This window comes from Neovison vison, chromosome 8, assembly GCF_020171115.1.
Source record: "Neovison vison isolate M4711 chromosome 8, ASM_NN_V1, whole genome shotgun sequence".
NCBI classification, from domain to species: Eukaryota; Metazoa; Chordata; class Mammalia; order Carnivora; family Mustelidae; genus Neogale; species Neogale vison.
In genome coordinates, this window is record NC_058098.1 from 92,073,634 (window position 1) to 92,099,584 (window position 25,951).

Genomic DNA, 25,951 nt, shown 5'->3' on the forward strand with positions numbered 1-25,951 from the left:
CTTCTTTCCTTCTCACTGGGAAGAAGAATGGGCTGAGCCTGGGGAACTCTAGTGGGGGGGGGGAGTGGAAGCTAGACCCATGTTCACAGTTAAGGGGAGGATCAGGTATCACACATGTGGGATGACAGGCACCTCAGGCCTACTCCCAGTTAGAGCTCCCACCTGGGCATTGCAAAGCCCGAGGTGACAACACTGATGCATTGGTTGGTTAAACATTGCTCTTTGTAAGCTCCTCCTTGAAGCAGAAATACCGAAGAGGTGGAAATGTTAAGTCCCCAAGAGGGGTAAACAGTGAAAGGCGGGATCAGGATCCAGAGTGTTAGACAGGGTAAAACCAGGCAAGATCCCACGTGCCCCAGAGTGCACGACCCCCACGGTCACCACCCCCACGGTCACCACGGTCTTTTTGTTCAAGTAAGATGCTTGTGTTTAACTTTTTGTTTGGCAGTGGCTGTGGATTTATAGCAGGTTGCAAAGAAATCTTTGTACCCTTCGCCCTGTGTCCCCCAGTAGTTGCATTTTCCATAAGTGAAGTTTGCTGTTGGGAGCAGGAAATGGATGTGGGTACTGTGTGGGCGTGGTTCCCTGTCATTGTATCCCCTAGGTGAGATGTGTGGAACTACCACACTGCAGTCCGGGTGCAGGACTTTGCCAATGACCACAAAGGTCCCTTCTGCAAAGTACACACATACCCCCGTTGAAAGAATGGAAATACTGAGAGAAGGACCAGGGACCCGAAGTGGGTCCTCAGGCCAGAGGTTGGAGGTGAGATTTTAACCTTTGGGGAAGAAAAGCCAAGCATGGTCCGCCCCAGTCTGCTCTGGGGAAGACATATTTTGGTCTCGGATTGGCTGGCCTGAGTCACCCGGACAGGGGTCCCCAGACAACCGAACTTCCTCCCTTCCCTCTGTGTTGGCGGTATAGTTTGCCGGCTGGACATCCTGAGTCTGGAATGAAACATGGGAGTGACCAGGGCAAACCTTCGGTTCAGTGGGTTGAGCCACTACCTCATGCCCACCTTGACTTGTCCAGCAGACCTGTGACCCCATGACTCTTTAAGCCACTAGATACCAGGAGGATTCCTCCATTTGTACGTTCTGCTCTGAGCTGAAAAATGTCAGGATAGGTCTGTGGCATGACACTGGGCAGGTGAAATATAAAAAGGTGAGACAGTCCTAGGAATGAATGGAGGGAGACTTGCCCCGGCTCCCAGAAAGCTCTCAGTATTATGAGACAGAAAGACTTAAAGAGACCCAAGTCTGATGGAGGAGACACAAACTCAGCTCTCTGGAGGCTCAGAGTCTAGGGGCAGTGATAAGAGACAATTCTCCAAAAGGGCATGACAAAGGAAAGACACCAGATGAGTGGTGAACGCAGGGAAGGCTTCCTGTAGGAGGTGGCCCTGAAGCTGGCACAAGAATGGGGAGACAGTGAGGAAGAGACGTGGGGAGAGAGCAGCCTGCCAGAAAGTGCATGTGGTGTGGAGCCCAGGAGGAGATGTGGTCTGGAGCAAGGGGAAGAGCTGAGTTCACACTGGCCACAGACTGGGGGCAAACGAACACCCAGATTCAGAGGTTAGAGGGCCAGCCATACCCCTGCACTGCTACCCTCCTGGCAGCTGCTGCTGGCCATTGGCTTAGGTCCCCTCCCAGATCCGGAAGAGCTTCTGGACCAGAGGCCGGTTTCCCTGTTTACAGTCAACTCCGGGAGGAGGGGACTGGTGAGGGGAGGGGTGGCCTCTGGGGCGGTCTGAGCCGCCCTCTCCAGCTCCTCCAGCTCCAGCTGGGCCTCAAGTGTTGCATTCGCCACAGCAGGCTTCTGTCCTCAGCTCCCAACCTGCCGCCTCGCCATGGCCATGAAGGTAGACAGTAGGCCCGGGGGAGTCCCCGGCAGTGGCTGTGACCTGGGCACAGCCCGAGAACACATGCAAGCGGTCACCAGAAACTACATCACCCACCCCCGTGTCAGTGAGTACAATCCCCTCAGGGGGGGTGCGGGTGGGCGCTGCTGGGTGGTTCTGCTTCTTAGGCTCAGGGAAAGAGAAGGATCTGAGGCGGAGGAAGATCTAGGGGGCTCTCGGTCCAACAGAGTGACACCATGGGCTGCCCCGGACAAGGGGCCATCTCTGCAGCTGGGGGATGGGGTCCCCAGCCCAGGCTACTCAACAGGAGAAGGCAGGAACCTTGTAGGAACCTCTCAGTCATCTCCCTTACCCTGTACTGAGACCCCAAGTCCAGAGAGAGCTCCCTACTGCCCCAAGAGTGTGTATTTGTGATACATGCTTCGTGTGAATCGGTGTGTGTTGGGGGGGGGGTTGTGCGTGTGCACCAGGACATTCAGCACAAGGAAATGTACCATCAGGTGTTCTCAGGGAATGTGTGTGGCAGGGCAGGCTGTGTGTGCTTTCTTGCGGTGGGGACATACGTGCCACTGCGTGTTGTGTCTGCAGGTACATGTCATGCGTGCATTTTGGGGAAGGTGTCTGTGTGTCTAACCCAGGGCAAGGCGCGTGCCTGGGTATGTGTGTGCTCCCACCTTCACTTAGGTAGGGATGGGCATAAATATGTGTGTGACCACTTGCAGATGGGTGTGATCAGAGTGAGGAAATGTGGGACAGTGTGTGTGCACGCTTGTGGGTTCAGCGCGAACGTGTGGGTCCGCGCACGCGTGTGCGTGCTCATGGGGAGAATGTGGGTACGTGGGCAGGTGATGTCGAATGTCTGTGTAGGGACAGCCCAGTGTATGCCCTTGCAGGACTCAGAGGGGGCCACCCCTAGGTGTGTCCAGATATCTGGGGGACAGAAACCAGTAAGGCTCTGAGGACCAATGGGGGTACCGGCTGCATCTCTCCTTGCCAAGGTCATTCTCCAATTCTCAGGTTCTCAGACAGCCCAGCTCACTGGCATAAACCGGCCTGGTCAGGACGGCCACGGAGAGCCGGAGGCTCCCGCCAGGGCCAGGGCATGTGAACAGAGAAGCTGACCCTGCACAGCCTCCCGCCCTCTGTCTGCTGTTACCCAGGCCGCAGGGGGAGGAGCCGACCGATGGGGCAGCCTAGAGAGCCAGGTCTGAGTTGAATGGGGCTGGCAGCCACCCAGAACAGACCAAGTGCAGTGTGGTTAGGCCCCATGCAGAGGAACACAGCAGGGGGTGTGCAGGCACCTCCAAGGGCCTGAGGCAGGCATTGAGGGGTGGAGCACATTCCTGCGGAGGAGAAAATGAGCCGGGCCAGATTTAGCAAGGAGGCCCTGCAGGCCGGGCCCTGTGGAGGCACCCGGGAAGCGCAGGAAGCGCTGAGGCCTAGATCCCCCCTGGGGCAAAGCAGGGGTCATGAAGGCCTGGAAATACCCCAGCCGGCCCCCCCACTTGGGTCCTGAGCCCAGGCCTGGTGGAGATCTGAGCTTCTCCCTCAAATACCCTTCCTTGCAGGGTGCCTTCCCAGGGACCCTGACAGGTGCCACCTCACCCCAGAGCCCCCTCCAGCCGGTTCCCTCAGGCTCGCACCTTATTTAGAGTCAACAAGGCCTGGTACAGAGAAACACCCAGGAGATGTGACCCAGGCTGGGACCCAGGGGTGGCAGCACCCTCGGTGTCTGTTTGTGTGTACCTTCACGGGGCCCCCACCCAGGTGAATGTGTCACAACCAACAGCTGACCTGGAGACAAGGTTCTGCTGAGGGGGAGCCCCTCCACCCTCCACCCCACCAGCTCTTCTCCCCACCAGCATTAAAGTTGTTCCTGCACTGTTCCTGAGGTGACAAAGGCTGCACTCCAGTGTCCTCATAGGGGGCAGCCCCTGCCTCACCGACAGCCTCCCCAACCCAGGATCAGATCTGATTCCTGAGTGTGCTTCTGTGACCACAGCTTTCTCCAATTCCCATCCCCCTTCTCCTCTGGGGCCTGAGGGGTTTCCTGCCTGAAGGTTGTGGAGGGGGCTTGGAGGAGGAGGGTGTGTGGGGGGGAGAGGGCTTGTGTAGAACTATAGCTGTGCGCTCAGGTCGCTGAGGCAGGTCTCCTGTGTCTCTCTGCCCATCTCCCCCAGCCTGGCCTCTGACCCCCGAGGACTCTGGATTTCTGGGCAGTAAGAACTTCATGTAAAGATAGAAGGAGCCTAGGAGGAAAGGTGGGGGAACAGAAGGACAGGGATGGAGCAACTGGCTTCCAGCCTCAGGGCTTCCTCAGCCATGGGTTGGGTGAGTCCAAGAGAAGGCTTCCTGGAGGAGGAGAAGGACCAACAGGCCCGAGGCCTTAAGGGTGATTCCACTGCAGTGGCTGAGGAAATGAGCCAGAAAGGTGGGGGCAGGGTAGACTTGAATGGGAAGGGAATCCCAACAATATGTGCCCTGGTTCAGAAGGGACCATTTGCCTCCCTGAGAGTTAGAGCTCTTTCCCCAAGGGGAGGAGGTGGCATGGATTTTTTTCCTGTTGCATGGGACAGAAGATGCTAGGCAGGGCCTGGGGGAGTGGGGGGAAGCAGGGGGGCAGGATGCCGCAGGAGCAAAGCTTGGACCCACAGGCTGTCAGCCCAGCTGGAGGGGTAGAGCCGGGTCAGATCACCCAGAGGCTGGAGTGCCAAACCTCCAGCTTTGCCGCCTGACTCAGTTTCCTCAACGGAAAGGCCAGAGAGGTCACACTGAAAGTTCCACCCGGCTGGTCCTGGACTGATTCTAAGAAGCCTGGGCTTCCAGCCCCTTGCCCTCCCTCTGCTAATCCCTCAGGAGGGGATCAGGGAGGAGGTGCGGGACCTGCTGCCCTGGGCTTGCCCCCACCCCAGCCTCACGCCTGGGCGACTGGCTCAGCCCTCTCCCAGGACGCTGCAGGTGTGGCTGGGCTGGCCCTAATTAGTGGGCTGCACGGAGCCCCGCTGAGCCTTTGACCGGGAAGGCCGGGAAGGCTGAGGGGAGATGGGGGCAAGGAGGGGCTCCAAGCCTGTGGCCCTAAGTGCTACCCGAAGTGTCAGCTAGGACAATGGAGAAGGGGAGGGGAAGAGCCGAGGGAGGGAGTTTCTGCAGTCTCAGGAAGCTTATTGAGGGAGTGCCCCTCAGAGGTCTTCCGGGCCAGCCCTCTGCCTCTACCCACCCCCCTGCACTTTACCAAGGTTGAGAAGTAGGTGCCAAGGCTGGGGGCAGTGCCACAGGAGAAATTAGCCAACCTCTGGGCTTCTGTGGTCCACAATCAGCTGGGAGTGGGGACACACAAAAAACCCAGCTTCTATCAAGGACACCTTTGGCCCAGCCCCCACCTTGGCTGTGTCCAGACTAGACAGCCTCTAAGGAAAGATAGGTCCAGTCTGACCTGGGAGGCAACAGAGCTCTGGTCTGAGGGCAGAGACATGACCCATCTCATTAAGGACCACAGGCTGGAGAGAAGAGGACGCCCTCTATCCAGGGTGTCCCCTGAGGGCTGTGGGACTTCAGTGGGAAGCAGAGCCAGGGGGCTGTAGAACTAAGTCAGGGGCTGGATGTTGTGGGATATGAAAAGCCACGAACAGCCAGAGTGGCTTTTCTGCAGCCAAAGGGCCCAGCCTGTGGAGGGTGGACTCACCTAGCAAGCATTTAGAAACCCCGAGAGAGCGCAAGACCAGTGCCTCTGGAAACCCAGAAAGCTGGTTTATGGCCGAGGCTGGTGGGATGAGCTGGGGGCTTACAGACAACACACGGGGCACCCAACCCAAGGGCCCTCGGAGCTGCTTGCTCCCAGCTGCTCACCACTGCTCCCCCCACCTCAGGTGCCCTCCCCGAGGTAGCTCTGTGGGGATTTCCACCAGACTGGTTTCCCAGAAAGAAGCTGTGAAATGGAAGGGAGGAAGTTGAAAGACTAGACTCAGAGGCAGAATTGGAACGAGTTCCCTAGGGCTTTGTGGACCTTGAGCCCCTCCCCACCCCAGCCCACCCACTCTGCAAGTTGCTTCAGCCATCTCAGCCCTTTGGGCCCATCTGGTATTTTCGCTATAGGGCCAGCGGGAGGCCAGCTCTTCCCAGGGCTTTCTAAAATCAGGCTCTGGTCTGCTCTGCCTGGTCCCTTGGGGTGGCCTAGAGAGAAGCCTCACAGGATAATGCAGGGGGAGGGAGGAAGGTGGGCGAAGGAAGTCAGCAATGGAGCCAGAAGTTGGGCTGTGAGGGTCACCCAGCAGTGCAGGGACTGAGGCCGAGGCAGTGGGTCTTGAGATAGGAGATTCCAGGGGCACCTGGGTGGCTCTGTCCGTTAAAAGCATCTGCCTTGGGCTCCAAGCATGATCCCACAGTCCTGGTATTGAGTCACGACTTGGGCTTCCTGCCTCTAGGGGAGTCTGCTTCTCTCTCTCCTTCTACTTCTCCCCCTGCTCATGTGCTCTGCTGCTTGCTCAGTCTCTCTCAAATAAATAAGATCTTTTTTAAAAAGTAAGATGGGAGATACCAGAGCTTGCTTGATGGGAGGGCCAACAGAGGAGGAGGCATTGGCCATTTCCCCTAGACAGCAGTCATCCTGGAGCCTGGACCCTGGGGCCAGGAAAGGTGGGTCTAAGAGGGAAGGTTGGATCCTTTCTCCCCTTTTCCAGAGGAAGCTGAAGGAGTTCCTGCCACTCCAGGGCCAAACCCAAAAGAAAGGGTCTTCTCGTGCCCTCCTGTTCTTGAGTTTTCCTAGCAGTCTCTAAGCTCAGAAGAGCCTTGGCCAGCTGGTCTCCCTAGCCCAAGTCCCAGTGTGACCACTGAGCCCCAGACTGGGGAGGGCTTGAGCTGGGGGCATTGAGTTTCTCTTGGTGTGGGGTGACTTGGTGACTTGGCACCGGGCTTGCACGGAAGCATGAGGGCAAGTGGCTGGGAGCCAGTGTGGTCTGATGGGAAGCACAGACTGGGATCCCAGCCCTGGCACGAGCATGCTGGGTGACCCTGGAATAGGTTTTTCACCTCCATTCTCCTCCCCTTTTGAGAAGAGGACTAGAACAGGGTTCTTCCAAACTGTGAGTGCTCCCGTGAACTTACAGACACTCTGACCATCCTGCCTCGCCAGGGTCCCTCATCTCAGCTGTCCCACTGGTGCTTCACAGGGAAGAGATGTATATCCCAGGGTCATGGGTGAGGGAGAACCCCAGGGGTTCCCAGCTAGCCTCCAGCAGAAGCGAGATAGGCTTCCTGTCTGGCTGTCCATGGCTCTCCTATTGGGGTCCCCAACACTGGAGTTAGAGGCTCCCTGTAAGCTGAGCTCATGTCCCCATTTTTGGTTTTCTCCAGCCACTAGAACTGGGATGTTCCTCTTCTTCCTCTTTCCTTGTCATTCTTTCCCCTCCCCCACAGGCACCCACGGAGCCCAGGTTGTCCAGGACCCTCCCTGGCAAGGCCTCATGACAAGGCAGGGACCCTGGGTGATTTTTCTCATCAGTGCCTGCACCAGCCCCCACCACCCCCACGCAGGCGCACAGGTGCACGGGCGTACAGGTGCACGTGCGCGCAGGCGCGCAGGCACAGTGCTCAGTCAGTGTCGAGTGATCCCAGAGGGCCACAGAGGGCAATTCATTCGTCCTCTCTAGCTGCGGGCCAGAAGCTTTTGGAAAATGCTGTGGGTCAGAGATGAGGGGGTGGGTAGGATGGGGGCTGAGGCTGGAGGGGAAGCAGCCTCAAGATAAGAAAGACTTCTGGATGGCTGAGGGGGAGGAGAGGACTCTGAGGGGCCTCTGCCCTTGCCCTGGCCCTCCCCCAGCCTCCTGCAGGTGTCCAAGCCAGCGGGGGGCCCTGCGGGCAGGGGCATGACCCTTACAGCAATGGTGGCTGGCCCTGTCACAGCTAATGACCCTGACAGCCCAGACTGGGAAGGAGGTGGGGGTGGTGCGCACAGGGAGGGAAAGCAGAGGATGCCTCTGTGTGTGTGTGTGTGTGTGTGTGTCTGGGTGTGAGACCCTCACCCACCTCCACCCCTCCCCCCAGCCTACAGGACTGTGTGCAGCGTCAATGGGCCCCTGGTGGTGCTGGACCAGGTCAAGGTAAGACTTCTACTTCTTCCCAGGCCTCAAGGCCAAATCCTATGGGCCCCCTTGTCCCTTCTAATTCCCTGTCACTCGTCCCCACATTCTTCCTCCCCAGCTCTCTCCCCAGCCACCCTGGTTTCCCTTCCTGCATTTTCAGTGCACCCCCATTCCCACTCTGGGCCTTCAGGGGCCCACACCTACCGCCAAGGAGCTAGGCTGTCGTGCCTCTTCCTTTGGCAGTGTGATGGTTGTGTTGACCTTACTTCCATCAGCTGCATCCTTTCAAAGGAACAGAAGGCAGAGAGGCAATGCCAGCTAACTCTTTTCCAGAGCTCAAGGTTTTCAGAGGCTTTTGGAATATCTCAGCCTGGGAACCAGCTGTGCTGTGGGTGGGACATAAAGTGGGTCTCCCGGAAGGAAATGGGATGTTGGCTCCTTTGTGTCCCCCGGGGAATGGCAAGACCCTGGCAGAGACTGACAGCGTTTTGAATCTGGGGTTGGGGATTCTTTTTTTTTTTTTTTTTAAGATTTTATTTATTTATTTATTTAATTTATTTATTAAGATTTTATTTATTTATTTTAAGATTTTATTTATTTACGACAGAGGGAGATAGTGAGAGAGGAAACACAAGCTAGGGGGAAGCAGGAGCGGGAGAAGCAGGCTCCCTGCCAAGCAGGGAGCCCGATATGGGGCTTGATCCCAGGACCCTGGGAGCATGACCTGAGCCAAAGGCAGACACTTAACTAACTGAGTCACCCAGGTGCCCGGGGGTTGGGGATTCTTAAGCCATCAAGGGCCCTGTCAAGGTATGAGATCACTCTGCTGTCCCCTTTCCACCAAACAGTTCCACCTCCCAGGCTCCCACTGCGTGTCACCCACCCCAGACTGGGAAACTGGTGCCACCCTGGAGTCATCCTTTCCTGGACCCCAGTCCCTCATTGCCAATGATCTGCGAGCAGTCTCCCACCCCAGTGCTCCCTGATTTGGCCATGGCCTCTGGGCCCCCAGCGTGGGGCCCTCCTGTCCCCCATGTTTCCCCCTGCAGCCTGAACCCCTTCATTTCCCTGCTTCAGACTCCTCTAGAACTCCCAGTGCCTTCACCTTACAGGCCCTACTTTCTGTCAGGGCTCCTGCACACCGCTCCGCTCTCATGCCACATCCCCTCCTCTCTGCATGGAGCTGCCATTTGATGTCTCCAGGCCTTTGCTCATATCTTCCCTCTGCCTCTCCAGCTACCTTTCCCCCATACCTTCCTCTGACTCACCCCTAGCACTGGCTGAGAGGTCACTTCTAGATGTCTCGCCCAGGTCCCCAGGCAATGAGCCTGTCCCTTCCCTCCCTCTTCGTACTGTCCCCTGGGCAGTTCTGTCAAGCCATTTGAGCACCACCTGGCCACATGTCCCCTCACTGCCTCCACAGTGTCCCTCCCATTGCACATTACTCCTAAGTCCCTGGAGCCCCACCCTGCACCCAGTCCATTGCGGGTGCTCAGTTTGCTCAAAGGAAGGGTGAGTACATGAATGAGAGGCATGAACGAGTAAGTGTTAGACCCTCTCATTCCCGGAAACCGGATTCCGAGTTCATACAGACCTCTCTGTTTTTTGGTTTTTGGTTTTTGGTTTTCAGACCTTCCCGTTTGACCCACTAACCTTGGGGAGGCTGTGGGAGGGGGTGTGATGGAGTGCTTATGTGTGTGCATGTGACGGTGGGGTGCCCCCCCCACAGTCTGACTCAGACTCTCTAGCCCACCCTTCCTACTAGCTACCTGTCAATTCAAGATCAGCAGCATCAGTACTACCTGAGGACTTGTTAGAAATACAGATTCTAGGGGCACCTGGGTGGCTCAGTGGGTTAAAGCCTCTGCCTTTGGCTCAGGTCATGATTCCAGGGTCCTGGGATCCAGCCCCGTATCAGGCTCTCTGCTCAGCAGGGAGCCTGCTTCTCCCTCTCTCTCTGCCTGCCTCTCTGCCTACTTGTAATCTCTGTCTGCCAAATAAATAAATAAATAATATTAAAAAAGAAAGAAAGAAATATGGATTCTCAGGCTCCTACCCCAGACTGACAGGATCAGAAACTCTGAGGTGGGGGGTGGGATGCAGAAATCAGTCTCTAAAAGTCCTTCAGGGTGATGTGATGCTCCCTGAAGTTTCAGAAGCATCTGTTTCGGCTTGTGAATGGTGGTTTCCTCATCTAGTAAATGGTCAGAGAGTTGTTGTGAGGATCAAATCAGATAAATGTTATTTTTATTATTCCTCCTTGAGAACGGTAGCCCTAGCTCTGCCTGGGAGGCAGAAATGCTGATCCGCCTGATTAGGCAGTTGGTGCCATCTGCTGCCCCCTCGCATGGTACGGAGAGTCAGTACCTGCACAGCCATCCGCTCTCCCGACCGTTAAATGGGGCTAGACTAGGAAACGAGATAGATCCCCAGACCTGTGACTCTGTGACTGTTACATGCATCTGTAACTCTTAGAACAGAGTAAGTGGGTGATGGAGACACCCAGAGGACCCTGGACTTGCAGAGGGAAGAAAAAGAAGCAGTTGTATATAGTCTCATAAGTTCAGGAGATGGAGAAGACAGCTTTATGTACCCCTTTGGGTTCTGCACCCCCTTCCCCCTTCCCATTTGCTTGGGCAAAATGCCACAATTCCTCCTCTGTAGCGCCACCTGCTGCCCAAATCGAGCCACACCTTCGATGACACTTAGGCTTCCATCTTTCTCAAAAGGAAAAATGCTTGTTGGGGGAAGAATTTTGTTCTCAGCCCAGGGAATAAGGGCCTTGAAATTGTACCCAAACCTTTGAAGTCGTGTATCCATGTGCCTGTGCATTTTACTAGAGTTAGCTTCCACAGTTTTCATCTGATTTTTGGAGGTCTGAGTGGAAACTAAAAAATCCTAAAGGCTAAACCCCTGAGTGTAGACTTTAAAAAGCGCCTCCCTCCCCAGATTACTAAACATCCACACTCCCAGCCCTGATCTCAAACACTCACACACAGGTTGTGCAAGCCTTAAAGAGGAGCCAGGTTAGCGGACAGCCACCTGCCTGGGTTTCATTAGAGATATTTTACTAGAGCAGTGGTTTTTGAACTTGACCATGCATGAGAATCCCTTGGAATGATTCTTTGGGTCCCAACCCAAAGTTCTGATTCAGCAGTCTGAGGTTAAGGCCCAAGAATCTGCATTTCTGACAAGTTCCCAGGTACTGCTGCTGCTGCTGCTTGGCTGGGGACCACTTTAGACGATTCAGTGCTCTAGAAATCTTCCAACTGCCGTGTTTTGATGCAGACCAATCTTTACTGAGATTTGAAGAAAGCCTCATCTTATCCACCAGACTTGGTTACACATGTCTGTGGCTACTTCCCAACTTGTAAAGGAAAAAGCTTTCAGAAGTATGTGTATCAACTCTGAAGACAGTTTCCAAAGAGGGCTTTTCCCAAACTGCCCTGGGCATCGTCAGAAGGAAAGGATTCAAGGCCAGGGCTTTCTCAAACAAGTCTTGCCAGGTTTGCTAAGAACTTCCCATTTCGAGGAGTGCAGGAGTATGGGCAGCAGCTCCTCTCTGCCTGAGCCCTGGATGGCTGAGAAGTCAGCAGAATCCCCAGCAGAGGATGAAGGTGGCCTTAAACCATCCCCTCCTCCCCCAGTCTTCCTAGGGACCCAGAGTGGGAGTTGAGAGAATCAGGCTCTGAAATGGGGCTCCTTTGGGTATAAGGTCATCATCATACCCTGGAATCCTCCCCCTGCCCTCCCCTGTTCTAACGGGCTGTGACCACCCCTGCCCACCACAAATAACTCAGGCAGACACACACAGTGGAGCCTGATATTCTCTTCCTAGAGGATTCCAGACCACACCCTCCATGACGGGGTGTGATGGTCCTGACCATTCTTCCCGGTGTCTGACTGCAGTCTTTCTGCTCTCTACAGTTCGTTTCCTCTTATTTCATGGATGTCATCTCTCAGGGACACACAGGACACCGCCCCTCTCTGTTCTCCTTTCCTCCACCCTCCCTCACTCTCATAAACCCACATGAACAGGGATGACTTTTTATCACTTGGCTGTCTGGTTATTTATCGGGCTCGTGGCCTCTTTTCTTTTGGGCCCGCCTTGGCCCGCCCTCTGCCGGGCAGTTTTCCTCCAGAGGTTAACATCCCAGCAGGCAAGGAGCCGGGTGGCTGCCTCGGACGGAGACTGACTCACAGAACAGCCTTGGAAAACCAGGACGTGAGTTAACGTCTGTCCCGGGGCGTCCCAGCCCTGGCTCTTGGGCGCCCTCTTGTGGTTGACAAGCCAAAGACCGCTGGATCGGAGCTGCCCGCCGACCTCCGCGCCTTCCTCCCGGGTCGAGCCCTGCTCTCCCAGCAGCCCCACTCCGAGGGGTGGGTGGTTTGGGGGAGAACGAGGTCGCTTTCCTGGCGTCCGCGTCGCAGGACGAGGAGGGGCCCGAGCCGGAGCTTCCTCCAGTGATCCTCAAAACAGCAAACGCTCCTCCCAGGCCTGCAGGGGTGCCCCTCCTCCTCACACCCCTTTGGGAAATTGAGGCACCCACCCCACCCAACCCTTAAGGTCCCTATGTTAGGTCGAGCGGGGGATTTAATATAGTTAGGATGGTGATGACCAGTCGCACAGTACTTGAACATCCCCAATTACTTTTTAATTACAAAAAATATATAAATAAATAAACCAAAAATAAAAAACATGCTGCTTGTAAGCGGTGAGAGAAAAGACAAGTTAACCGTCACTGTCCTCTTTTATCCCCAGCTTCTTGAGACAACCAAGGTGAAGAGTCTGCTGATAAGAGGCAAATAGCGTGCATGTTGGCGCTTTGCGTTGGTGTCCGTCTCTTAAAAACATGTCAGGGATCCCCCCCCCGGTGTCAGTAGCGTCCTTCCTGAGAGCAGCCCGGAGCCTGGACGTTCTGTGATGCACTCAGTGGTTTCATCATTAGCAGACGTTCGGTGTGTTTCCAGGCTTTGCTATTACAGATGGTACAGCTAAACACATCCCTTTCGTACTGGTGCCTTTATTGCTGTATGGTAGATCCCCCAAAATGAAATTGCTGCTTCAAAACGTATGTTGATTTAAAAAATAGATTTTAGGGGCACCTGCGTGGCTCAGCCCTTAGGCGTCTGCCTTCATCTCAGGTCATGATCTCAGGGTCCTGGGATCAAGCCACACAATAGGCTCTCTGCTCCGCAGCAGGGAGCCTGCCTCTCCCCCTCCCACTCCCCTTGCTTGTGTTCCCTCTCTCCCTGTGTCTCTCTCTGTCAAATTAATAAATAAGATTTTTAAAAAATAGATTTTTAAATAGATACTGAAGATTTGGGGATCACCTTGCCAGCTCAGCAGGATTGTGGGGATTCACATTCCTGTCTTCCCTGTGTTAGAGGACCCACTTTCCAGCATCTGTGCCAGCCCCCAACATGTTCTGTCTTGGAATTTTGCCTGTCCAATCAATGAGAATAATAATGTCTTTTTCTAAAAATTTATATATGAGAGTCTTTTTATCTGTTTGGATTTCACTTTCTCCTCTATGACATCTTCCTGCATATTGAGGTTTGCCTTTTGAGTTATGGAAGCTCCTTGTTTATTGTTTGCATTTTTTAAATTAAGATTTTATTTATTTATTTGAGAGGGAGAGCGCGCGCGCAAGAGACAGCATGAGCAGGGAGAGAGAGAGAGAGCCCCGATGTGGGGCTCGATCCCAGGACTCTGGGACCATGACTGAGGTGGAAGGCAGATGCTTAACTGCTTAACCCACTGAGCCACCCAGGAGTCCCTACGGTCAAGCATCTTTATTTTTACATTTATGGCTTCCAGATTTCTTACCTTACTCAAAGACATCTCTCTTGCCCAGCTTTTCTAGAAAAGCTAAGAAAAGGGAAGAAGAAAGGCTCTTCTAGTATTTTGTTCATCTTAGCTTTATATGTAAAAGTTTTACATATTCCTGGAACATACGTGTGTTTATGATGTGGGTATCTTCTAAGCAGATACCGGTTCTGTTGGTACCATTTACTCAGTAAATTCCATTTTTCCCTGTGAAGTAATGTGCCCCGTTTGTTCTACAACAGTCTTCTAAAACCTGGGATCTGTTTCTGGACTCGGATCTGCCCCACTGATCTGTCCGTCTACCCCACCCCGACACTTAACCCTGTGACTTCCGTAGCTTCAGAGCACGTTTTTTTTTTTTTTTTTAAAAGATTTTATTTATTTATTTGTCAGAGAGAAATCACAAGTAGGCAGAGAGGCAGGCAGAGAGAGAGAGAGAGGAGGAAGCAGGCTCCCTGCCGAGCAGAGAGCCCGATGCGGGACTCGATCCCAGGACCCTGAGATCACGACCTGAGCCGAAGGCAGCGGCTTAACCCACTGAGCCACCCAGGCTTCCCTTGTTTTTTTTTTTAATAGCTAATACAGTACTATAATTCATACAAATAAAAGTTAACACATGTTGATCTAAATCCGATCTCTGAATTATCCCAGATAATTTCTTTCATTTTTTTCTTTTTTAAAACTTTTTGTTTATTTTTAAAATTTCTTTTTAGTGTTCCAGAATTCACTGTTTATGCACCATACCCAGTGCTCCATGCAATACGTGCCCTCCATAATACCCACCACCAGGCTCACGCAACCTCCCACCCCCCCAACCCCAGAGCACGTTTTCACGTCTGCTAAGGCAAGTCCTCCACTATGGTCTTTTCCGCAACTATTTTTGGATATTGTCAGACACTTAAATGAATTTTTTAAATGATTTTATTAAATTCTAGAAGAAACAAGAATCCATTGGGAATGCATATAATTTACATACTTTTGAAAAAGATTGATTTTTTTTTAATTTTTTTTTTTAATTTTATTTATTTGAGAGAGAGAGACAGTGAGAGAGAGAATGAGCGAGGAGGTCAGAGAGCGAAGCAGACTCCCCATGGAGCTGGGAGCCCGATGTGGGACTCGATCCCGGGACTCCAGGATCACGCCCTGAGCCGGAGGCAGTCGTTTAACCAACTGCGCCACCCAGGCGTCCCAAAGATTGATATTTTTATGACAGTAAGTCATTCTGTCTTGGACAACAGTATTGTCTCCATTTGTTCAGGGCTTGTTTGATGTCCTTCACCAAGATTTTACTATTCTCTTGTACCTCTCTTGCCAAATTTATTTCCAGATATTGTATGGGTTTGGACCCTATTGTGGATGGAACATTTTTCTCCAGTTCCTTATCCGTTTATGGCTGGAATAGGAAAAAAGGATTCTTTTTTTTTTTAAACTAAAGTATATTGACACACAATGGTAAAAAAGATTGATTTTTATGTATTTATCTTGTATACAGCTTCCAACGTCTCTCATTAATTCTGGGGGTTTTATTTTTTAACTAGAGAGCCTCTTGGGTTTTTCTGGATATACAATATCATCCGAAATGAAGGGAATTCTGCCTCTTTTCCATTGGGACGCTTTAATTTTACTTGTGATTTTGAAACAATTTCAAATTTATAAAAAGTCGCAAAAATAAAAATATTACCAGGAACGTCTGTATACACAGTTGTTAACATTTTACCCCATTTGTTCTGTCTTTTGCTCTACGTGTGTGTGTGTGTGTGTGCGAGCACACACGCACATAATTTTTGCCTAGATCTTTTAAGGGTAAGTTATCCCCCAAAACTCCAGTGTTTATTAAAGAATAAGGATTAAAGAATAAGGATGTTTTCTTGCATAACAACAGTGGTTACCAACTTCTGAACTTTACACAGATGCATTTATCTGATCAACCATCTATTCCAGTTTACCAGCTGCTCTAAGGAAATCTTTTATAGCATTTTCTGACCTCCAGCAGAGGATCCAGCCTGAGGTCAGGTTTTGCCTTTAGTGGTCACATCTCTGCAGCCTTCTTTAACCTAGAACATTCCCACAGCCTTTCTCTGACTTTTCTGAAGAATACAGTCTCCTCTCTCACTATCTTTTTTTTTTAATGAAGCATTCTCCACTTATGTTTATTATAGTATACTTTTAATTTCTCTTTTTTGGGTTTTCTTGTATAAACCATAATTTCCAAAACAATATTAAGTAACAACAGCAATATGGGCATCTCTGGGTGTTACTGATTTTATTAGAAATAAAAGTGGGGGGCGCCTGGGTGGCTCAATGGGTTAAGCCTCTGCCTTCTGCTCAGGTCGTGATCTCAGGGTCCTGGGATCAAGTCCCACATCCGGACTTCTTGCTCGGGCGGGGAGTCTCCTTCTTCCTCTGCCTGCTGCTTCCCCTGCTTGTATTCTCTCTCGGACAAATAAATAAACAAGATTAAAAACAAAAAAAACTGCCAAATTTTATCAAAAGACTTTTGGGTTTCTATTTACATAATTCTGTAGGATTTCTTTTTAAATTTGTGTTTACAAAAAAACCTCCCTATTATTATGAACTATATATTGTCAAATGTTGACAAATTCCCAAGATTGATTTATCTGGGTTTACATTCTTTTGATGAGCCCTGTTTGATCGTACCTCATTGTTTATTTAATATACTGTTTGATTTGACTGGCTAATAGTTTATAATTTCTGCATCTATAAGAGAAACCGATCTACTTTTTTGGGGGGGGTCCTATCTTTACTACATTTGAGGTTTGGGAAATTTTCTATTTTATAGTTTCATTGCCTTCTAGTGTTTCTTTCCGTTCATTATATTATTATATTATTATTTATTTATTTGACAGAGATCACAAGTAGACAGAGAGGCAGGCAGGGGAACGGGGGGAAGCAGGCTCCCCGCCAAGCAGAGAGCCCGATTTGGGGCTTGATCCCAGGACCCTGGGATCATGACCTGAGCCAAAGGCAGAGGCTTTAACCCCCTGAGCCATCCAGGCATCTCTGTTCATTATATGATATTGGCTGGTTCTTCCAATGTAATACTGAATAGAATGATGATAGCAGTCATTGTTTTGCTCCTAATTTTCTAAAAAGAAATTACCTATTTATTTATTTTGAAGGATCTGAATTTTTAAAAATTATTATCCCAGCAGATATTACACTAGAGAAAATTATTGGAAAAATACAAATAGAGTCATTAAAAACACAAGCTGATTATTCCTCTTTGAGAGAGAAGAGCAGAGCAAACAAGAGAGAACACAAGTGGGGCAAGGAGGGGTGGAGGGAGAGGGAGACTGCCCATTGAACAGGGAGCCAATGCGGAACTCAGTCTCAGGACCCAGAGATCATGGCCTGAGCAGAAGGCAGATCCTTAATCGACTGAGCCCCCCAGACGCCCCTGTTTTGCTCCTAATTTTATTTTCTTTTCAGACTTTATTTATTTGAGATAGAGAGAGAGAGAGCAGGAGGAGAGGTCAGCAGGAGAAGCAGACTCCCTGCTGAGCAGGGAACCTGATCCCAGGTCTCCAGGATCATGACCCTAGCTGAAGACAGTCGCCTAACCAACTGAGTCACCCAGGCACCCCTGCTCCTAATTTTAAAGGGACTGTCTTATATGTTACGTCAGAGTATGTTATCAGCAGCTTTTTTTTTTTTTTTGAGGATGCTTTTTGGAGTTAAGGAATTTTCCTTTTATTCTCCATTTTCAAAGAATAGTTTTGTTCTTTAATCGTGGATATCATGATTATTTAATCTTCAAAGTTGTTTTTTTTTTAAAGATTTTATTTATTTATGTGACAGACAGAGATTACAAGCAGGCAGAGAAACAGGCAGAGAGAGGGGAGGAAGCAGGCTCCCCGCTGAGCAGAGAGCCCGATGCGGAGCTCGATCCCAGGACTCTGAGATCATGACCTGAGCCGAAGGCAGCGGCTTAACCCACTGAGCCACCCAGGCGCCCCAAAGTTTTTGTTTTTAATTGGATAGTTTTTTTAAACTTTTTCTGGAATGTTAAGATGATCACAGCGTTTTTTTTTTTTTTTAATCCTGCAAATCATTAATAAGGTAAATTAATTACATTATCAGATTTCTAATATTAGACTAACCTTGAATTGTCAGAATAATTCCAACTTGGTCTTTTTAACTTGTGTGTGTGTGTGTGTGTGTCTTTATTTTTTGTTTTTTTAATCTTTCTTTTATTATTTGGTTTGTAATTTGACCTTTTTTTTTTTTTTACTTTGCTGGATTTGGTTTGTTAGTATTTTTCATAGGACTTTTGTATATATATTCATAAGCGAGATTGCCTAAAATTTCCTCTTCATTATCTTATTTTGTATTGGGGTTATCCTTACCTCATAAAATTAGGTAAAAGACCATCCCTTTTCCATTAGTCTTTTGAAGAGCTCAAGTAAGTTTCAAACTATTTGTGCTTTGTCAGAACTTACTTGTGAAACTACCTGGGACTCGTGTTTCCTTTGTGAAAGATTTTACACTATTTATGTAATATCTTAAAGACTGTAGGACTATTCCAGCTTTCTGTTTGGTTTCTAGTTGGTTTTGGTTTGAGTTTTATTCTTCTAAGACTTTGTTCCTTTCATCTAAGTTCTGAGCTATATGGCATACGGTTCTTCGCAATTCCTTTTTATTCCTTTTGAATATTATTAGTGTAGCTGGTTTGACATTTTTACTCCAACAATTATTTATGTCTTTGCTCTTTCTTCATCAGTTTATTTTATCAGTCCATTTTACTAGGCTTTCAACGAACCAATTTGGTTCTTAATCTGCCTTGTTGTATATTTGCTCTCCGTGTTAATAATTTCTGACCTTTTATTATTTCTTCTAGTATATATATATATACATTAAAAAATTTTTTTTTAGTTCCCATTAGTTAACATAGTGTTGTGTTACAACATAGTGATTCACACTTCCGTACATCACAGGCGCTCATCACAGGTGCCCTCCTTAATCCCCATCACCTCTTTTCCCCACCCCCCATCCTACTTTCTTGGGGATTTTAATGCTGTTCTTTTTTTCTCACTTTTCATGTTGCATACTCTTAAACTTCCTCAGTTTTTTTCTTTTCTAACATAAGCGTTTAAAGCTTAAATGTGCGGTGCCTGGGTGGCTCAGTGGGTTAAGCCGCTGCCTTTGGCTCAGGTCATGATCTCAGGGTGCTGGGATCGAGTCCTGCATCGGGCTCTCTGCTCAGCAGGGAGCCTGCTTCCCTCTCTCTCTCTGCCTGCCTCTCCATCTACTTGTGATTTCTCTCTGTCAAATAAATACATAAAATCTTTAAAAAAAAATAAAGCTTAAATGTGGGGCACCTGGAGCAGCTGGTTAAGCACCTGACTTTCAGTTTCAGCCCAGGTCATGACCTCAGGGCCCTAATCTCAGGATCTTGAGCTCAAGCCTCATATCCGGCTCTGTGCTCAATGTGAAGGCTGCTTGACATTCTCTCTCTCTCTCCCTTAGCCCCTCCCCCTGGCTTTCTATCTAAAATAAGTAAAGAAATCTTTTTTAAAAGATGAAGTTTAGGGGCGCCTGGGTGGCTCAGTGGGTTAAGCCACTGCCTTCAGCTCAGGTCATGATCCTGGAGTCCTGGGATCGAGTCCTGCATCGGGCTCCCAGCTTCGCAGAGAGTCTGCTTCTCCGTCTTATGGGAGAGAGAACCTTTCTCATGCTCTCTCTCGCAAGTAAATAAATAAAATCTTAAAAAAATAAAGTTTAGATGCATCACATATATATGGATATACAGTTTTTCATTATTGCTTAGTGCTTAATATTTTCTAATTCTGTGTTCTTCTTCATTAGGTTTTGAGATTTCCAAATCTATGAAGTTTGTCTAACCATCTTTTTTTTTTTTTTTTAAAGATTTTATTTATTTATTTGACAGAGAGAAATCACAAGTAGATGGAGAGGCAGGCAGAGAGAGAGAGGAGGAAGCAGGCTTCCTGCTGAGCAGAGAGCCCAATGTGGGACTCGATCCCAGGACCCTGAGATCATGACCTGAGCCGAAGGCAGCGGCTTAACCCACTGAGCCACCCAGGCGCCCCTCTAACCATCTTTTTGTTTTTGATTTCTAACTTGTTTTGATTATGGTCAGAAAACATAGTACAGCCCAATTTATTCTAGAGGTTGTGGCACAAAGGGATATCCTTTTTCATTCTTTTCCATTTCATCTAGCTTGTCAGTTCTGATTCCCTCTGCTGTCCAAGAAGTAATTTAGTGGAGTACTTTAACCTTTCAGAATATGAGAAGCATTACGTTTGTTTTTACTAGATTCTGATTCTAACTTACTCCCCAAAGTAACTCAATCACCAAGCAAGCAAGGTGAGGGAACCTCCCTCCAGGACCTCCCCTGGAAGAAGGTACAGGCAGGGCTTAGGTCTCTGGGGCTGGCAAGAGATGAAGTCGGTGTCAGTGGGGAGGGTCTGCTCTCCCAGCCCAGCTCTCCTGCCTCAGCTTGTAGCCTCTTCAGGAAGTAGGGAAAGATCGGGACCCTGGCTTCTGGAGCATGCACAGACTGCACGGGATGTGAGATTCCCTTGGCGCAGACCTCCACCTGCCCAACCTGCTCAACCTGCTCCCTGTGGTTCTGGAAGGACAGCCTTATTGTTTTTTTAAAATTATAAGTCATATAAACTCCTTTTTTTTTTTAAGATTTTATTTATTTATTTGACAGAGAGAGACACAATGAGAGAGGGAACACAAACAGGGGGAGTGGGAGAGGGAGGAGCAGGCTTCCCACTGAGCAGGGAGCCTGATGCAGGGCTTGATCCCAGGACGCTGGGATCATGACCTGAGCTGAAGGCAGACGCCCAATGACTGAACCACCCAGGCGCCCCTAAACTTCCTTCTTTTAAAGCACACAATTCAGTGGTTTTTAGGACATACACAGAGCTGTACAACTATCACCACTATCTGATTCCAGAACATTTTCATCAGCTCCAGAAGATTCTCTGTACCTGTTGTCACCCCCAGTCATCCTTCCAGCCCCCCGCAGCCCCTAATCTTTCTGTCTTTGTGGATCAGATTATTTCAGACACTTCGTATTCAATGGAATCATATAACTCGTGACCTGTTGTTTCTGGCATCTTTCGCCTACTTCGCGTGTTTCCAAGGTTCATCCGTGTTTTCAAAGGATCAGTATTGCGTTTGTTTTTAAGGCTGATAATACTCTGTGGTACAAATACGCCATCTTCTGTTTCTCCATTCACCGTCTGTGGACATTTGGGTTGTTTCCACCTTGGGGCTACTATGAACAAGGCTGCTACTTGTATGTGAACATTCGTATACAGTCATACACAAATTTTTGTGTGGTCAGGTTTTCATTTCTCTTGGGCCAGTGGACTTGCTGGGTCATATGTATCTCTCTGTTTAGCCCTTTGAGGAAGCGCCAGAGTGTTTTCCAAAGAGGCTGCACCATCTCGAGGGGTCCGATTTCTCCACACCCTCAACCACACTGTAGTCCTTCGGACTTCAGCCACATTCACAAGTGGGACCTGGCATCTCGTCGTGGTTTTGATCTGTGTTTCTTCAATGGCGAGGGATGAGCATCTTAGGGGCTTCTTGGTCATTTGTGTATCTTCTTTGGAGAAATGTCCACTTAGATCCTTTGCTCGTTTTAAAGTTCTGGTATTTGTATTTTTATTGTTGAGCTGTAAGAGCTCTTTATAGATTCCTGATACTAGCCTGGTTCTTTTCAAATGGATAAGAAGAGATAGCTATAGTTGCTCATAGCCAAAAGAGAAGTGATTGCCTGACTCTTTTTATTCCTGAAAACTGTGAGGACGACATGTGAATCAGCCTCAGCCCGGTGGCTAGGAAAAGACGGCCACTGGTACGAGGGGACACCTGACAACCCAGGACACACTGTGCCAGTGTGTCTGCCATCAGTCCATAGGGGCAGAGACAACAGTGCTGTCCATGGGACCTAAACAGCCGTAGTAGTGATCACATTTTATTGAGTTGTTACAGGTCCCGGGCACCAGCTAATGACTTCACGTAGCTCACTTTCTCCCCACTTTCTTCAGGAAGCCCTCTGAAGTATTATTATTACCCCCATTTGAAAGATGAAGAAAGTAATGCTCAGAGACGTGAAGTAACTTCACAAGGTCACACAGCTTCTAAGCCTCAGAGCTTCAGTTCTAACCCTGGTCTTTAACTCTGAAGTCAGTGCTCTACCCATCCAGGTGTACTGCCTTCCAAACAGAACCCGAATGTCCCACCTCCAGCCCTTCAAGTTCACCTAATAGTGCCTGGTCACAAAAGGGGAGACAGAAGCTTGAGACTGGGTCAAGGAGGGATGGGGGGAGACAGGGACTTCACCTCTGGTCTCACCGCTGCTCTGGGCTGCTCTCCCCTCCTGCCAGTTCGCACAGTACGCTGAGATCGTCAACTTCACCCTCCCCGATGGCACTCAGAGAAGCGGGCAGGTGCTTGAGGTGTCTGGGACCAAGGCAATTGTTCAGGTAAGTGGTGTCAGGGCGATGTTGCCCGGCTGAATAAATGAACAGACCCGCAAAGTGTCGGACTATCTTAATAGGCTCCAAAGGCAGGGAAGTCCTATTTTCCAAAGAGCGTCTTGCCCAGAGCTGGGCACAGAGGGAGCCTAGAATGGAAGGCCCCATTCTCCCCAGCAAGACCCTTATTAGAGTAACTAACCTTTTGTCCCATAGGTGTTTGAAGGAACCTCTGGCATCGATGCCCAGAAGACCACCTGTGAATTCACAGGGGACATCCTACGGACTCCTGTGTCAGAAGACATGCTGGGTGAGGATGGGGGCAGGGGAGATGGGGGGGGTGCTCCTCTGTCCTCCCAGCCCAGCTTCCCTGACCGCACACTTAGCACACTTTTTTGTCCCTTCCTCTTTGTCTGCCTCCCTGTGAGTTCTTTGAGGTCAGAGGTGTGTCTTTTCTCTCTGATCCCCCAACTCTAGCTCAGGACCAGTCATACAGATGTTCGTGAATGAGGAAGGCAGGTTCAGTCAACTAGGGGCACAGTAGGTAGACGTCTATTTGGGTTAGGCTGAAACAGAGCCCCCCCCCCCAGTTTTCTCCCAGGATCTGCCATACCTGGCCCTCTCCTCTTTCTAGCTCTAAAACCCTCCATTAGAGTAATTTCCTGGACTAGCACCTCACCTGTAAAGATTTCCGGGAGAGGAGGGAAGATCCCCAAGGAAACAGTCACTGTAGCCAGCTCTCTGTGGGTAACTGAGGGCTGATGGGAGAGGGACATGAGGGGCCGGTGGGAGGCAGTGGTGGTGTGGAGGGTGAGCAGCAGTGAGGGAGACCCAGGGCTGGCTCTGAGCATCCCCCAACTCCCTTCCCCACCCTCAGGTCGCGTCTTCAATGGCTCCGGCAAGCCCATTGACAAGGGGCCAGTGGTCATGGCAGAGGACTTCCTGGATATCAATGGTGAGTCACCAGAGAGAGGCTCTGGACAGCTTTCGGGACCCAGTCCCCAGTCACCTTCCTCACTCCCAGCCATCGCCTCTGCCACCTTGCCCTTGGAAGTTCTGCCCCAGACACAGGCCAGAGGCGATGGGCCAGCGCTCACCCGCAAGCTGGTCAGACCGCCAGGCAGATCAGGTGTGCAGTGAGAATTGCAGAGGCCTCTCTGTCCCCAAATCTGCCACAGAGCCTGAAATAGTGCCCTTTGTGTCCCATTCCTTTCAGTGCAAAGTTCCATGGGTGCCCCAAGACCCTCACCCTCCCACCTTCCAGTGCCCTGTCACCGCCCCTCAGAGGCCCCTGGGCTGGCTTGCAGAAGGAGACACAGCCCCGAGGCCATCCCGAGTCCTCCACTCCTGTCCGTTCTGAGGATGAGGTGGAGGCCCCACAGTGGTCCGCGGCTGGCCCCCAACCACTCAGCAAATCAGAGGCAGAGCCCAGAACACACATCTCCTCAGGGAGGAGCTCTCCAGGCCACCCTCCATTCCTTCGAAGGCACACATGACCCCTGCTTAGCCTTGAGGGCCTTGGCCTGAGTGCCCCCCTGCCTGCTGCTTCTAATAGGCCAGGTGGCACTGTCCAAGGGGGCAGTGGGCCGTGGCTATTGAGATACAAACTAATTCAAGTGCAATACACTTGCATTTCAAAACCGCCTTTCACATGCTCACTAGTCAGGTGTGACCAGGGCTACTGGACCTGGCAGTGTAGTTAGAACACATACTCATTATCACAGAAAATCCTGTTCAGTAGTGCTGCTCTGGAGTCTGGGGCGGGGTTGGGGGCTGGCAGGGATGGACTTGAACCCTCAAGCGTGGGTCCATGATTGCCTTCTCCCAGGCCAGCCCATCAACCCCCATGACCGCATCTACCCCGAGGAGATGATTCAGACGGGCATCTCTCCCATTGATGTCATGAACAGCATTGCCCGTGGTCAGAAGATCCCCATCTTCTCAGCAGCTGGGCTCCCCCACAATGAGGTGAGACCTGCAGGGTCCTGCAGATGTGACCAAGAGGAAGACACAGGGTAGAGGCCAGGGCTGGTGGCCAGTGAGGAGGGTCTCCTGAGGCAAACGGGCAGAGACCAGCCATGCGGGGGTCATCACCGTCCAGACTGGTAGCTGTCCTCTGGCAGCTGATGGACTCAGGGCTGCAGAAGACCTCCTCAGGGGCCCCAAGGGGGTCTTCAAGCCTCCACCATCAGGAAGGCTATAGGACCTGGGGAAACCCTTTCATCTTTCTGGCCTTGGATCCCTCTCATCAGAGGCCTTCGCAGGAGGAAGGACTGGAAATTGCTCCAGCTGTCACCCTCCGTGGTGGTCAGTGGGCTAGGCTCCGGGCTTTGGCTCTGACACCCTTCCTTCCAATCCACCCCACCCCAGATTGCTGCCCAGATCTGCCGCCAGGCTGGGCTGGTGAAGAAGTCCAAGGCTGTGCTGGATTATCATGACGACAACTTTGCCATTGTCTTTGCGGCCATGGGGGTAAGAGAAGCAGGGCAGATTGGCAAGTTCTGGAAGCTGTGAGCAGGCAGTCTTGTCTTTTCAGACCCTGGCTCTGCCTGATATGATAAAGGAGGCATAATGCTTCTCCCTGAGAAGCTACTGGTGTCCAGGCCTATCTGGTGGGAGAAGCAAGAACATGACTGAAGGGGGTGGTTCACTGACGAGGACAGTGTGTCCGTCAGTGCATTCCAGAGGACGTGGCAGCTATCAGATGAGCCCAGGGTGGCCGAGAGAAGGAAGAAGCCAGGGAATTTGGGAAGACCGCTTCAGGGAGGGGATACCATGGGGCCCTCAGAGGGCCCAAGGAGGGGTTTAGCAGGGAAGCAGCTGTCTGAGTGAGGGGTTGGGATGGCACTGAGCAGAGCTCAACCTGAAGAAATCCGAACTTCTCTTTGGGGACCTGGGGAGAGCAAACCCAGCCCCTGCCTTTTCAAGTTCTAGGTCATCCCAAGGACTGTTAGTCAATAGGCTTTACTGAGAAGAGATAGGAGGGGCCAGGGCCCCTGCCCTTAGGCTGCAGAGACAACCCCCAACTCCAACCATCCCTGCTGTGTGTCCAGGTGAACATGGAGACAGCCAGGTTCTTCAAGTCTGACTTCGAGCAGAACGGCTCCATGGGGAACGTCTGCCTCTTCCTGAACTTGGCCAACGACCCCACGTGAGCCATCCCCTGGTACCCAGACTGCCCGCAGGCAGTGGGCCCTGTCCCCTCTCAACACCCACAGTACCAGAGCTCAGGCGTATCCCAGAACCACAGCCATGGGCCAGAGCTGGGAAAACAACCCCTTGTTGTGCAGATGGGGAAATTGAGGCTCGGGAAGGGGTAGGGCTAGCCCATGGACAGACAGAGGGAACCACCTCACAGCCCCGCCTGCCACCTGCAGCCCATCTGTTCTTCCCATAATCTGCGTCCAGCCACTGTCCCCAGTCAGGCCTCCTTATCCTTGAGTCACTTCCACAAAGTCATCACTAAGGAGAGATTTCCTTAAACCACGTACTGACAAAAACTGCTGTTGTCTTTTAAAAATTGTCTTACTTGAGTAGAGTTGACATATAATATTACATTAATTTCAGGTGTACGACATAGCGGTCCAGTTTCTCTGTGGCTTAATGCTGTGCTTGCCACGGGTGTACCTATGTCAGTCCCCATACAGCACTATGACAATAGCATTGGCCCTGTTCCCTCCGCGGTGCCCTTCTCTGGAACTGGACG

At 50.7% G+C, this 25,951-nt stretch overlaps 1 protein-coding gene across 1 annotated transcript in view; it reads left to right on the forward strand.

Moving 5' to 3' along the window:
- Positions 1-1,725: 1,725 nt before the first annotated feature.
- Positions 1,726-25,951, forward strand: part of ATP6V1B1 (ATPase H+ transporting V1 subunit B1) — a 29,299-nt gene continuing 5,073 nt past the window's right edge. The window contains exons 1-8 of the mRNA XM_044261332.1: positions 1,726-1,967; positions 7,901-7,956; positions 22,156-22,254; positions 22,462-22,555; positions 23,123-23,200; positions 24,074-24,213; positions 24,616-24,717; positions 25,299-25,396. Of these exons, the coding sequence (XP_044117267.1) occupies positions 1,850-1,967; positions 7,901-7,956; positions 22,156-22,254; positions 22,462-22,555; positions 23,123-23,200; positions 24,074-24,213; positions 24,616-24,717; positions 25,299-25,396 (785 nt within the window). The 5' untranslated portion in view covers positions 1,726-1,849. The remainder of the gene's footprint in view (positions 1,968-7,900; positions 7,957-22,155; positions 22,255-22,461; positions 22,556-23,122; positions 23,201-24,073; positions 24,214-24,615; positions 24,718-25,298; positions 25,397-25,951) is intronic.